The sequence below is a fragment of the Molossus molossus genome, unplaced genomic scaffold, assembly GCF_014108415.1.
Source record: "Molossus molossus isolate mMolMol1 unplaced genomic scaffold, mMolMol1.p scaffold_m16_p_5, whole genome shotgun sequence".
Lineage (NCBI taxonomy): Eukaryota > Metazoa > Chordata > Mammalia > Chiroptera > Molossidae > Molossus > Molossus molossus.
This window is the reverse complement of record NW_023425388.1, coordinates 56,763,152-56,777,885: the sequence shown is the minus strand read 5'-3', so window position 1 is coordinate 56,777,885 and position 14,734 is coordinate 56,763,152. Positions and strand designations below refer to the sequence as shown.

Here is a 14,734-nt window from a genome sequence, read left to right as displayed (position 1 = left end):
GGAACCTGACTACAGACAGCTGTGGAGGCTCTTGGCCAAACTACCTCCTACTTCCTTACATTCTGGGCTGGGGATGGAGCGTTGTTAGAAGTAGGTGACCTGCTTTGCCTTTGGGACATTTATTTGGATACCATCACCACCCCTCTGATTGGAAAATTTAGAAGTACAAGTTAAAAAAAACAGTATCTTCATAAAAGTTTGTCCAGAGAAAATTATTTGCCCTTCTTCTTGGGATGACAAAGTCATTGAACGTGGACTTCTACATGATTGCAATGTAAACATTTGTTTATTTACAGTCCTCCTTTTCTTCTAGAAAAGGATTTGAGGTGGATGATTTGCATTAAAGAGACTCAGATACTTGAGTTCATTTATTTTGTAATAATAAAAATAACGTTTTGTAATAATAGAGTTGTATTTTGTCAATGTTACCCTATATATATTTCCCAATTTTATTAACTGAAACCTATAACACGGATGTGAAAATTTCCACTTGCCTCAAGGACATACGTAGAAATTTTAGAGGTGAGACCCACTGCATAGAAATGAGTACTTTCCATTCATTATGCTGTGTTTGGATGTGGAAATCAAGTAAATTTAATCAGCATTAATCTAGAATATGTCTTTCAATAGATGTGACAGTCTATATTTTGATTTCTCTAGATGATAGCTTGTGTTCTTATTTCCTCAGATATATTTGTCCTAATGCTGATGGTACAGCTGGCCGTGTGTCTATTCATTCTATTTGCTGATATTCCAGATTTATATGGGCGTTTGGATGTAAGTCTTATCTCTGGGATATGGTGATGTTTTACAGTTAACACCCTGACTTCAAAAAGCAGTTCACAACCGCAATTGACCTGGATTTTTGACAATAATTATTCTTTTATCCATATTTTTCATTTAAGCTGGTCAGAAAGTAAAATTTTGCCTAGTCTTGATTTCAAGTATTTCCAAAGCATTAAACACTTTTCTTTTAAAAGATTCCCTTTAAGATCGGAAAATGTATTTATTTCTTTCTTTTTCATATATGAGAGAATTTCACCTAAGTGATTCTGTTTTGAAGCTCTTCAAAACCATTTTGCCTATAACACTTTTTCAGTTAATTCTTAAATCTGTTCTTACATCTTTTTTTTTTTTTAGCCTCTTCAGAAATGTGCTTTTCTGATGTTCATACTTAATGGCAGAAAAACTTCCCTTTAAAGAGCCAGGCCTTACCTCAGGAACTCTCTTAGATTTTGTTACACCTTTGAAATTCTGTAAGAGACAGCACTTTTACGTATTCTAGCAAGGGAAAGTATATATTTTGGTTATTCTAACTTACCCTATTTTTCCATTAGAAGTTGATCATTACTAAATGTCCTTGAGACTAGTAAATAGAAAGCAGAAGAGAAATTGAGAAACTGGGCTTTTTTTCACCCAGTGCTTTGTAGGACCTGCCTCCCTGCCTCTCTGTCTCCAAGACGAGTTTCCTGAGGGTCAATGTCCTACCTCATTCGTTCTTGAGTAGGCAGTGCCTCGCGTACGAACGACTGACAGGTGGCTGTGTTCCCTAAATGTAGACAAGTACTCGGAGCACACAGTGCACTCTGAACAACAGCACCTTCACAAACCCAGTGTGACGTATAAGGTCTACATTCAGCTTTGTTTTTATAATTGCATGGCCGTGGTTAACAGGGTAATTGCCACTGTGGTGAAGTGTCTTCATGAATTACATGAAGTACTGATGGAGATAAACAGCCTTTGTCCACGAGTGTTCCAAGTGAGCTGAAACTTGGTAGTCCTGCGGAAGTTAAGATTAAGATGTGTTGGGTCTGGTCACACTCTCTAATCGTGAAGACTAACCAAAGGCTCGGTCCTCCGGCATGATAAAGTAGGGAAAGTACTGGGTCGGAAGGGAGCACGGTGAAGTCATTGCCAAATGTATATGTGTGTGTATGTGTGTCTTATATGTATATTCTGCCACATTGTTACACACGTAGTAGCTAATTATTACATTCGTGCAGGTCTTTTGAAATAGAGATATCCAGGGTGAGATGAAATGTGTAAGAAAGTTATTGCAGGAATTGCCTCTAGGAGAAAAAAATCAGGAAGCTAGAGGAGGTGGGAAGGTACCACACTATGTGGTCTGACCCCTATGAGGGAGAGAGGGAAGGAAGGAGGGGTAGGTGAGGCGGGTTTCAGACAACAGCACAGTTCTAAGGAAGTTGAGCCAAAGTTGCCCTCAGAGGTGTCTGGTGTCTCACAAAAGTGAGTGTGATTGGAAGCCCTGAGGTTGTCAAGTGTTAGCTCTGAGCAGCCCATGGAAGTGTGGCCTTAGGGTGACTGTGGTGGCTGATTCTGTGCCTACCACCTGGGCATCTGTCGCTTACCCTCCCCGCAGAGGAGGTCTGAGTGGAGCACTGTCCTGGCTGCCACATCACGTAGACAGTCCTGCACCTTGTGCTTTTGTTTAACTGTCTGTATATCAGTACATAAAACATCCTCACTTTTTATGCTAATATACTATTTTGTTATATATACATCATAATTAATGTGTAGTCCCCTACTGATCGACATTTAGATTGTTTCTAATTTTTCACTATTGTAAACAAAGCTGCCATAACATAACCTTATACATAGATCATTTCAACCATGTATCAGTACATCTCCAGGATAAATTCCTAGAAATAAATGTGAACTTTTTATTTTATTTTTAATTTTTTTTCTTTATTGATTTTAGAGAGAAGAAGTGAGAGGGAGAACGAGATAGAAACATCGATGAGAGAGAACATTGACTGGCCACCTCCTGCATGTCCCTCACTGGGAATCAGGCCCACAACCTGGGCATGTGCCCTGACCAGGAATCGAACTGGCATCCTCTTGGTGCATGGGTCGATGCTCAACCACTGAGCCACACCAGCCAGACTGAACTTTTCATTTTAATAGCATGTCCCTCCCTGGAATTGTACCAGTCTTTACTCTCCCCAGGGTAAAGGCAATGTAAGAGGCAGTACACCTGGCTTTGTTTCATTCACTCATTCATCCGCCCATTTAATATACAAAAATAACATATATATCTTGAGCCTGGGCAGGGGCTAAAGAAGATACAGAGGAAGCGGGGGAAGAAACAGGTAGTGACAATGATTGCAGCCCTTTGTACTGTTGGCGAGCACCTATGCCACTGGACACACAGTCCTGGTGGTGCAGCCTGGTCAAGGGTGCAGCAGCAGGGCTCTGAGGAGACTGTGGCCGAGAGAAGAGGGCAGTGTCCCCGCCGAGGTGTGCCATGTGTTCCTTCAGCGCCTCCTGGGAGCAGAGCCACATTCCTGGATGCCCTAGTGAAAGCAAAACACAAGCAGACAAAAAATACTTTCACTATTATTTTTTGTTGTAAGGTGACCAGATTTATTTTAGGAGATTTAGAAATGACAGGGGAAAAGAGAAGGAAAAAAGGAAGATAAAGGAAAGAAAATAGCTATCACAGTCCTTAGATCATTGAAATCATTGGATAGAATCTTTCCACACTATTTTCTGTGCATGCATACATAGAAATATCACACACATAAACATACATACACATGTATATAACACATACACACATGTATGTGTCTATTGCATGTGTGATTTATAACCTATGAAAATGTACACTGTGAACACGTGAACATTTTCCAGCATGCATCTGTCTTCAGACTAACTTGCTTCTTTATCTCTGGCCAGTTGCTCTGCACTCCTGTTCTGTGGAGGGTCTACATTGTCATCATGCTCAGCTGCAATTTCATCGTGTCCTTTGTTGTGGAGGTAAGTGCCCTCAGGCCGCTGACCACTGAGGGTGGTGGTGACATTTTTGGGAAGTCTGAAAAGGAACAGCTTTGGCTGACAAGGCCCAGCGGTGCCAGGGGCTCCCTTCCTTGGCAACATGAGCAGTGGTACTTTCTTCTGATGAGTTCAAAACAAGGTGTTTGTTTTCCCACCTGTAAAGAGGAGCTGGGGCGACTAGAATTAAGATTTCTGAGGCCCTATTATTTCTAAAATTTAGACCCATCTGAATTCATTTTTTGAAATCAAGATATGATTCACACACCATAAAATGTACCTTTTAAAAGCGTACAATTTAGAAATGTTTAGTATGTTCATTGAGTTGTGTAACCAGCACCACTATGTAATTATGGAACGTTCTCGTCATCCCCCCAAAAATCCTGTACCCATTAGCAGTCTCTCCTCATTCCCCTGTCTTCCTCCTCATTTATTTTCTGTCTCTATGGATTTGCCTGTTCTGGACATTTCATATAAAGGGGGTCATACAGTATGTGGCCTTTTGTGTCTGACTTCTTTCACTTAAGAACCTGTATCATTTTTACTTTATAGATGGGAAAGGAGATGGTCCTTGCCTTTAAAGGAAAATGTATCCTGTCCCTGCCTGAAATCTCCTTGTTCCCTCTGCCTAGTACGTCTTTCCCATCCTGCACACTGATATGCTATTCTACCCTCTGTGGCACAGCTGCAGACCTATCCTCTTCACAAATCTTTCTCGATGCCTAGACCAGTTAGGCAAGTAACAAAACTCAGCTAACAGTGGCTTAAACAATACAGATATTTATCGACTCACTTAAGAAGGTTGGAGGTAAGTGGCTATAGAGCTGGTTTAGTGACCGGGTGTCACTGGGGATCCGCATTCCCTTACCTTTCTGTCCCACGAGCCTTGGATTTTGGCCTTTCATGTTTGTGCTTGTTGCTTGTGGTGCCCAGGTGGCTTCTGCACAGCGGGGCATTGCATCTGTTTTCAGTGTGGGGGGGAAAGGCAGGGGAGGCACCAGCATGCTTTTTCCTTCAAGTATGAATCTTTTACCAATGAACAAAAAAAATTCCTATAGCCCACCTGCGGATTTTCCTTATGTCCCATTGGTTATAACTGTGTCTCATTGGCATCCTGAGTAGAAAAGGCTTCTGGGAAAGTAGATGTATGCCAAAACGTTAAGCAGATCATCTTAGGCTGTTCGTATGTTTTTTCCTTTCAGGAAAGCAGGGAAGACTTGGCAGGAATGGGTTGTAGGGGTAATCAAGAAACACAGTCTGCCACGGTCCCCTTGTCAGCACAGTTGTTGTCAAGAGCAGAGGCCGGGGTAGTTTCCCCGGGTTTGAATCCTGGCTTCCCCATTTCTTGCTGCCTGACTTTGGACAGCACTTGCTCCTCCACTTCTCTGTGTCTCTGTTTCCTCATCTGTAAAATAGTGATACTAATGATACCTTACCTCAGGGGTTACTGTGAGCAGGACATGTGGGCAGTGCAAAGCACAGAGTAAGCTTCATGAGTACAAGCTATGATTAGTGTATTACCTGTGTGGTATTTAGCCTTTCTTACCTTGTATCCCCCAATCACTCAGGCATTTGTTTATTCATTCACTCTTTCCACGAGCAGTTGTTGACCATGTGCCATAGCCCAGGGCATGATACCAGCCAAAGGAGAGGGCAGTTTGACACTCATGCAAGATAGGGTTTCTCCATTTTTTCTCATGTTGTGTGAGAAGTTGAGACTCTCGTGGACGCTTAGCGTGGGTTCCCAGCAGCTTTAATTGCAGGGTTCCAGGTCCCACCCCAAGTCTCCTCCGTGAAGTTACCTGTTCCCCTGCTGAAAGTACATACTCAGGAACAAACGCAAGCCCTTTGAGTCTTGGATGGAGACAGTTGTAATGGAGAATTAGGGACACTGAGACTTCCTGCCTCCTGAGGTGAGCCTAGAAGAGTAGGTGAAAGACCTCAGACTATTGTGGGTGCTGCAAGATGTTTTCCTCGGGTGGTCTAGGTATGTCTGAAACAGGAGAATAGGGATTCCTAGTATCTTTGCTAACTCCATACTACTGGCCAAGCTATGGAACAGGTGGTCCAGAGAAGCACTGAGGGAGAAGCGTGGGGGCTGGCCAGCTTCCTTTTGCGGAGTGCTGAGTATAGTCTGGTCTGCTGAAAGATCTGAGCCTGATGAATCTTAGAGAAGCTCAGCAAACAGACAGGTTTGAGTGACACCTTATCCTTACTTTGCCGATTTGCATGATCTAACCTTCCGCTGGATAGCACAGGGGCTAATATTGTATGTATATATGTATGAATTACCTGAGTAGCCAGTCAGGAGTGCGCATGTGGCAAAGTTGGGTTTTTTTTGGTTTGTTTGTTGTTTTAGGAATGGCATCTTATCAAGGCATTCCTTTTGTTTCTAGTTCTGAATTTAATTTACGATGTAGAGTGACAGGACAGATTATCACTCAGGGTTTCAGTTTTCTTTTCCAGAGTAGCAAAGCAACAAAGGTCATCATACTTCAAGGCATGGTGTAGACCACTAAAGTCTTTCTTTGTGTGCATGTGTGTGTGTTTTGATTTGTTTCATTGTTTTGTTTAAAGCCTGCTAAGATTTCCAGAAGGTAAATTAGATTTTTAAAAAATTAAAAACTCTAATTGGATACCCAGAATCCTGCCTTACTCCAGCTCCAAGGAGAACTACTGCTCTCTTATTAAATTAAAGAGGACAAAAGCCTTGCTGTGGGAAAGTAGAATAGCAGGTCTGGCTAGGTGAGGCCCGAGGTTTGCTAGCCATGTGGGTCTTTAAAAGCCTGTTTGCAAAAGATCAGTTTTTACAGGAAGGTTAAGACTAGTTGTTCTCTATTCTTTTCATTGGCAACGGGACTCAGTGTCAAAGATGGGTGGATTTCAGAAAATTCTTATTTCTGGCAAAGTTTCTTGTAGAATACTACAGAATTAATTCTTTCAGGTTAACAAAGATACCACTGATAGACCCCAAAACCAGTTCTAATTCTGTGGGACAGCTTGGCTCCTCATATTTTTTTTCTTTGTTTCTTTCATAACTTCTAAGATGGCCAACTTTTGTGACTGTTAGAGAACAGAAAGAGTTTGTCCCTGGGCACTAGCAAAGCCAAACACTAGACCCCGAGAAATGCAGTGGAGAAAGACTGGCTCTTTTATTATGAATGAACTCCCTTATTGTGTGTAGGTTACAGATTATATGGAGCAAAATCACAAGACACGTGGGTTAGGGGTTCATGGTCCTGCTGGGAGCTAATTGGTCAGAGGTGAAGTAAAAGTAATGAATCATTTCATCAGGTCTTGAAGACAGCTCTGAGATTTTGTCCAGCATCCCTCTGTTTGGTCTCATAGGAAAGTAGCCAGGGGGTGAAAGAAGCCAATTCCATCTTAGGGCTCAGGAACTGAAACATAACTTAGGTCAAGCCTGCTAGAGGTCCAGGCCTTGTGATCATTAGCTGGGTCCAGGCAACTGTCTTCTGCTGTCTTGGGGGTTGCAGATTATCCAGGGAAAAAATAGGTCTCTGAGGGGTATAGACAGGCAGAGAGAGATATATTATTTCTAGAGCTAGGATTTAAAACTAAATTTAATCAAAGTCACGAGGATCTCCGGTTTTATGACTAAACATGATAAAAATGAAAAATTACCATAATCTCTCACCCACTCTGTATTGTAACTTATATCCTGGGCTCTATTTGAGGCTAAGTCTAACTCATGAAATAAAATGGCAGTCCAAAATGTTTCCAAAGAGAGCTACCTTGTAATCTTAAAAAATGCATTGCAATTTTTTGTAGGTGAAGGTTAGAGATGTATGTGAACAGGGCCATAGTGCATGGCCTGTTAAATGAATAGTTCAGAAGGGTATAAAAGGGAGGCAGGAGCCATGCCGTGTCCTGCATTGTTAGGAGGGTTATATAATCCTTAGGACAAACCTAAGAGGAAAGAATTATTATTTCTAATCACGGAGGCTCAGATAAAGTAAGTAATTTGCCCATGGTAGGTATCAGAGCTGGAATTCAAATCTAGATCTGTTCAACTCCAAGGCTATGGCCCATATTCCAGTTTTACTGACCTCTGTTCTTGACTGTGCAGCACTGTGCCAGGGTATACGAAAGGCCCACCATACATCTTTCTATAGGGTCAATTTCAGTTGGTGGTTATTTTAAACGTCATTTTATATTAAGTCAAATATGGATGTGGTATGGAGTGGACTGAAACATTTGAATGATTTTAAATTTAATTTTTCTTTTTCTTTTTTATCCTCACCCGAGGACATTTTTCCATATTTTTTTCAGATAGAGTGGGAGGGAGAGAGAGAGAGAGAGAAACATCGATGTGAAAGGGACACATCGAGTGGTTGCCACTCTCATGATCCAACCAGGGCTGGGGACAAACTGCAACCGAGGTACGTGCCCTTAGCGGGAACCGAACCCGGGTCTCTCTGGACCACAAGCCGATGCTCTAACAGCTGAGCAAAACCAGCCAGGGCTAAATTTAATTTCTTTATGAGATTCAAAAGAAAGTTCATCCTTGAGGCAGACTGCTTCAGGCTATGTTTCCAAATTCTTGAAAGTATGTACTTTTCTCTCCTCCTAGAAGAGTTCCTTCAGTGGAAAGGTTTGAGAAGCTAAGATCTATCATGTGAAACCACTTTGGATGTGTTTGTCCAGGGCTGAAGTTTTATATCAAGCAGGGTCTAAACAGCCAATGCAGAAGCATATTACTAGAGTCTATGGGGGTCCATAACCTGAGAACACTTGACCTCTGGTTGTAAAGAGCAACTCTTCTATTTTGCAGGAGGCCATTATTGAAAACCGCGCCCTGTGGATGACAATCAAAAGGCATTTTGGCTATCGATCAAAAAGCCAGTATCGGGTATGGCACAGGGCCTTGGCAAATGACCCCCGTTGGCCCCCACTAAACCAAACGTCCCATTCTGATCTGCCGGAATGTGGCAAGGGGGTGTCTTACAGCAATCCAGTGTTTGAGAGCAACGAGGAATAACTCTAAAGGCAATGGGATATTCAAGTTGATAAAACATGGAAACAACGACAGAAGGGACCCGTTTCCGTGATTTTTTTTAAAGCAATGAGACTCTTACAATATCCGCAGGAATTTTTGGAATCAAGCACCTATTCAATCATGGTGACAAATTAAAGTCTGTTTGATAAAACATTCTGCAGAGCAGAGCACTCCCCCAGGAGAGTGCCTTCCTCTTGGCCTCTGAAAGTGTTCGACATGTTCGATGAATCACGACTGAGCCAAGGGTGGCAATGGGCCAAGAGGCTGGACGGCTAAAGGAGAAGCTGTACTCTTTCTTCTTACATAACAGATTTTTTAAAATAAATTGAGGGAAAGTAGCCCTATGGATAGTCATCGAATTGTAACACCATTTTCGAATTCTTATTTCATTGGTAGAGAAATGAATGCGTGGGAACCATCACATGATCTTCACTGTTTAGTTTCCTTTTCTTTGTAGTGATTTTCAGATCTGAGACATTTCCTTCTGCTTCTGGCCCTCCCCTACATTAGTAAGGATCGCCTAAGCTGATGCTGCAGTAACAGACAACTCCCACGTCTCAGTGGCTTAACACACAAGAACTTCCTTCTCGGTCCAGGAGACTCCTTGAGAGCTCTGCTCAGAGTGGTGACTGCTTCCCTCTGACGGCTCCACCCACTTAACACAGGACTCCAGAGGGGAAGAAAGGCCTGGAGATCACCCGAGGCCTCGTCACCGCCAGACGCTGGAAGTGGCGCATGTCTCTTCTACCACCCACTGGGGAGTCTAGTCTCCTGTGTCTAGGGCTGGCTTCATGGACATATGACCTGTCACAGAGTGCCCATACTTTGAAGGACCCCACTTTTGCTTTAATGCTCTGCTGTTGGCATCTTAACATTCCTTGAATAAAGCTCCCCACACTTTCATTCTGCACTGGGCCCCACAAATTGTGTAGTTGGTCCAGCCTGTATTCCTGGAAAAGAAGGGAACATCATACACATCAAAGAGCTCTGGTACTGTCTCCCAATCTCTACCTTTTCTGACCCTATCAACTGTTGAATTTTAAGACTCCTCATCTCACATGCCCGACGCCAGGAATTTTTACCCCTCCACTCTGTTATTTTTTATAAAAGTTAGTCTTGTGCTACAACATATTATGTTACCATTGATGTAAGTCATTACACAACCTACACATTTCTGAAGTGTGAGGCTTCAGTTTTCAGAAAACAGAAACATCCCCTATATCGTGGCTATTAGTTAGGTTATACTGGATTTATTCAGCACAGAGAACACCCAGGTTTCTGTTAGCTCAGCCGGCAATACTGAATTCTAGCAGAAAGTCCACAAATATCATTTCAAAGCAAAAGCGACATTGTTACTGTGCACATCAAATCCTAGGTGAATGTGAGGGCAGGGTTGAGTGTCCTGCTGCTACCAACCACGTCTGCAATCATTCCCTTCCCTGGTTGAACCGAGCGTGGTTGGTGGCTCTGTGACTACAAATACCTCTGGGAGCATGGTGTTTTCCCAGCCCTGAAGGTACCTTGTTGCTTCTGGTTTTAAAATAGAGTGCGAAGAATCATTAAAATAGGCTGCGGCATCATTGTCTTCCTTGGTACAGAAAGACGTGTTTCCATTTACAAAGTCAGCTTCAGTAGTGATATGACAACTCTGAATGTCTTTTTCTAAAATGGATAGTTTTTCTTATTTTTCAAAAGTGGGGGGCGGCAGTCAGGACAAGTTGGAGATGGTCTACAACCCAGGGGCAAGCAAGAGCAATGTGCTCAATAGATCAACGAACAGCAAGTGCTGCTGAGAGAAGGGAGCCCGCGCACTGCTGGGGGGACGCAGCAGCCTCTCTGGAGAGCAGTATGGACTTACTCAAAACACTGAAAATGGATCTGCCTTATGACCCAGCGATTCCACCTCTGGGAAGGTATCCGAAGAAACGCAAAACACTAATTTGAATGAACATATGAGCCCCTGTGTTCATTGCAGCATTATTTAGAATAGTCGTGATTTGGAAGCAGCCCAAGTGCCCATCAATAGATGGATGAGTAGATTAAAAAAGCTGTGGTACATTACACAATGAAATACTACTCAGCCATAAAAAAGAAGGAAATTTTACTTTTTGTGACATCATGGATAGACCTGGAGGGTATTATGCTAAGTGAAATAAGCCAGTCACAGAAAGATAAGTATCATGATTTCACTCATATGTGGAATCTAATGAACAAAATGAACTAACAAACAAAATAGAAACAGACTCATAGATGCAGAAAACGGACTGACAGCTGTTGAGGGGAAGTGGGGAGGTTGGGGGATAGGTGAAAAAGGTGAGGGGATTAAGCACAAAACAATCAAACCCACAGACGACCACCAGATATGAGGGGAGGTAGAAGAGGGTAAACGGGGGATAAATTGGTGACAGCAGGAGACTTGACTTTGGGTGGTGGGCACATGATGCAGTGTACAGATGACGTATTATAGAATTGTGCACCTGAAACCTATATAACTTCATATAAGGAGGTAAGAGCCTAAAAAAGCAGTGCCCAGGGAGGGGTCCTGACTGCCAAGTCAACAGCCGTGAAATCCTTTCAATGTGTGCATTTTCTTAGGAATAGGTGTTTGAAAGTTTTGAGGAAAAGAACCTGGGAGAGCGCCCCAAGCGGAAGGCAGAGTTTACCTGTGCCCAGTATGCTTTCTGACCGGGACTTGGAAGAGAAAGGGACAGTCACCTGATCCAAATCACTGGAGAGGGTCCCCTGTATGTCCACACCAAGGTACACAGCTCTTATCCACAGAGAAGAGCCCTGATTCGGGGCCTCCTCACTGACATGGAGTGACCCGAGGATGGAAATACGCGTGTGCCACCTGTGTCCTCATGTGCTCACACAACTGTGCATGTGCCCACTTGCAGACGTACTGACTGGAAAACACAATTATTTATTCAGAGCCATGTATTTAGTGTATGCTATAATAAATTATTCTGTATTTAAAAAGGCAAGTAGAATGTGTAATTCTGTTGTGCTAACATCAATCTTTCTCTTTTTCTGTAGTGGAGTCTTTCACTCTGGCTAATAAAATGACGGGGTCTATTCCAGTAATGTTGAATCAAAGCAACATCTTTGTAAAGTTCTGGTCATTTCCTAACACTGCAGATGCTATTATTCCTTGCTTTGTACACAGAGAGTTAAGAGTGTACAAAATAGTTTTATACTCGGTCTCTCATTTAAGCCTCATAACGATCTCAGGAGGAAGACAGGAGATTACTATCCTCCTTGCTTTGATGAGGTACCAGACCCTCGAGAAGGCTCAGTAACTTGTCCGTGAGTGAGCGGAGGAGCGGGAGCGGGGTCCAGGACCTCAGCCTGTGGGTTCCCTGCTGTGTCCCTCCCACGTTGTTTCCCAGGATGAAATGTTTGCAGCACTGAAAACCCAGGGGTCAAGAAAGGCAACCATCTAATGGATTGCTATCAGGAGTACGACCTCCTTTAGAGAGAGTTTTTAGTTTTCATATATGTTCTCTTGAACCTGACTATCAATTACAGAAGAGATCAACTTCCACTGCTGAGAGAGTAAAATCATGAAACCAGAGAAACCTATGTCTCTGCTTGAACTTGCTCAGCCCCTGCTTTCACAGCTTTTCAGGGTCATATCGAGTCTGTCTTGGTTTGAACTATGCTCACTTCTTTATGCATTAAAAACTTGAAAACTGCTGCCACACAATAGTTGGCTCGCATTTTGGTTTCCATTAGACTTGTTAAAATAACCCTCTACACTCTCTCAACAAAATGACTTTCTTGAAAATTGAAGAGACATACAAATAACAACAAAACACGCCTTTCCTGGAGGTGTTGAGAGCCTTGGCCTCCTAAACACACCAAGCTCCTTTCTTCCTCGGAAAGTCTGCCCTCGCCATCCTTTCCTCTCCAATGCTCCCTGCACTGCCAGCCCCACCCCCCCCCATGACTGAGTTCTTTTCCTTCAGGTTGTTTTTTGTTTTTTGTTTTTATCCTCACCCGAGGACATTTTTTTTCCATTTTTTGTTCAGATAGAGTGGGAGGGAGAGAGAGGAAGAGAGAGAGAGAAACATCGACGTGAAAGGGACACATCAAGTGGCTGCCACCTGCATGACCAAGCAGGTCCAGGGACAAACTGCAACCGAGGTACGTGCCCTTAGTGGGAACCAAACCCAGGCCTCTCTGGACCGCAGGCCGAAGCTGTAACCGCTGAGCCAAACCGGCCAGGGCGAGTTCTTTTCCTTCAGGTTTTATCTCACATGTCCCCTCTTCAATGCAACCTTCCCTGACTACTTTATCTAATGGTGCCCCCCCCCCCCCGATTCCTATGTCCCTGCACTCTCCTGGCAGTGTCTGTCATGCAGACCCTCCTCTTCTCCAGGACCCCTGGGCACCACCTGATGATTATAAGAACCTTTTAACTGCTTTCCCCAGCTGAGGTCTCTCTAACTTTGCTTCTCAAGTTCTCTTTGAATTCTACTGCCCAATTCTGATCATGTCACATCCGTGGTCAGAAACCCTTCATAGTCTAAATTATCTACCAAATAAGGTACAGACTGCTTACTAAATATTTCAAGACCCTTTGCCCTGGCCATATCTGGCTTCATCTTAGACATTTCTTCTTGTACTCAGTAATGAAGCAAACTATTATTCCCAGCACCCAGTAACTCGCTTGTTTCCATGATACAGCAATTTTCTCACTAATACCTTTGCTCATCCTGTTTTCTCTTTGGGGGCATCAATATTTTTTACTCTTATCTTCACATATCAAAATCTTACCCATTTCTCAAGATCCAGTTACAATGTCACTGCTCTGCCAGGCCAGAAGGGAGGTCTCTGTATCCACACATACATCACACTCTACATGTCCTTCTTTTGTGTGGCATGAGGCTCTTTTTACCTTGTATTATGGTCCTGTAGTGTTTCAACTTCCTCCAACCCCCATGCAACCTCACGTTAACCGGAAAGCACATTCTCTGAGGGTAGAAACCAGGTCTGATTCATTTCATCTTCCTACTCTGCACCTAGCACAGGGCCATAGTTGGGCCTCAGCCAGCAGCTGTGGCATGGTTGAATAAAAAAAATATAATCACTGTTGATTTATTTTTCCTCCTTTGTCAGTGAACATCTGTTCTTCATTCAATACAAATAAACTTAACCAAAACAATAAGACTATGAATAAAACAACCGACAATACACAGTATAGTGATTCCTGTGTTGTGTTTAATGAGTTTGACTGTCCATTTACATGGTGGGCATGTGGAGGTGGCTGTGGAATTAGAGCCATTAGGTATATGCTACAAAGACTATCTCAACATGTAGAGGGATTTAAAGGCGTATTTGTACACACGTGCAAAGACTCTGCTTGGAAGATTCTCAAACCAGGAGAAGAGACCATTGAGGCAAGAAAATGTGTTTGAAAGCCAAACACTCGATTTTACAGAACAGGGGCAACATTTAAGTACAACTGGGCATCAATTTTTCAATCTGCTATCTGGTTTTACCCTACCTTTAGAAACTTTTGCAAGGGCCCAAGTAAAAGAAATCTGTGATAAAATGAGATAGAGACAGAGACAGAGATAGAGAAATGAATAGTAAAGGCCCACTCTGTGGTCTTTGTGTCAGAGTGTAATAACAGCAGGTGGACAGAAAACATCTGTGGCCTCTGTCACCTGGCAGTAATGTGACTCTGTGATGTGAAAGATGCATGTTGCTAGTGGCTAATGACATCATAAAGAGAAACAAAGGTGACATAAACAGTCTGACCATGGCTCCAAATGGCTAAAGGAGATAGAAAATGGTTAAGAGAGATGGAGAATGTCACCAGGATGACACAGTGGCATGCAATTGTAGAAGCTGAGTGTACTCTGCAACCAATTTCAGGGTTGGGCAAGGCCCAGAGAAGCCTCATGGAATCAGCAGAGA

The 14,734-nt window shown here is 43.0% G+C and overlaps 1 protein-coding gene across 1 annotated transcript in view; it reads left to right on the top strand.

Annotated features, from left to right (window-relative positions):
• Nucleotides 1-9,421, top strand: part of ATP13A4 (ATPase 13A4) — a 135,438-nt gene extending 126,017 nt beyond the window's left edge. The window contains exons 28-30 of the mRNA XM_036242856.1: nt 689-777; nt 3,697-3,777; nt 8,585-9,421. Of these exons, the coding sequence (XP_036098749.1) occupies nt 689-777; nt 3,697-3,777; nt 8,585-8,791 (377 nt within the window). The 3' untranslated portion in view covers nt 8,792-9,421. The remainder of the gene's footprint in view (nt 1-688; nt 778-3,696; nt 3,778-8,584) is intronic.
• The last annotated feature ends 5,313 nt before the right edge of the window (nt 9,422-14,734 follow it).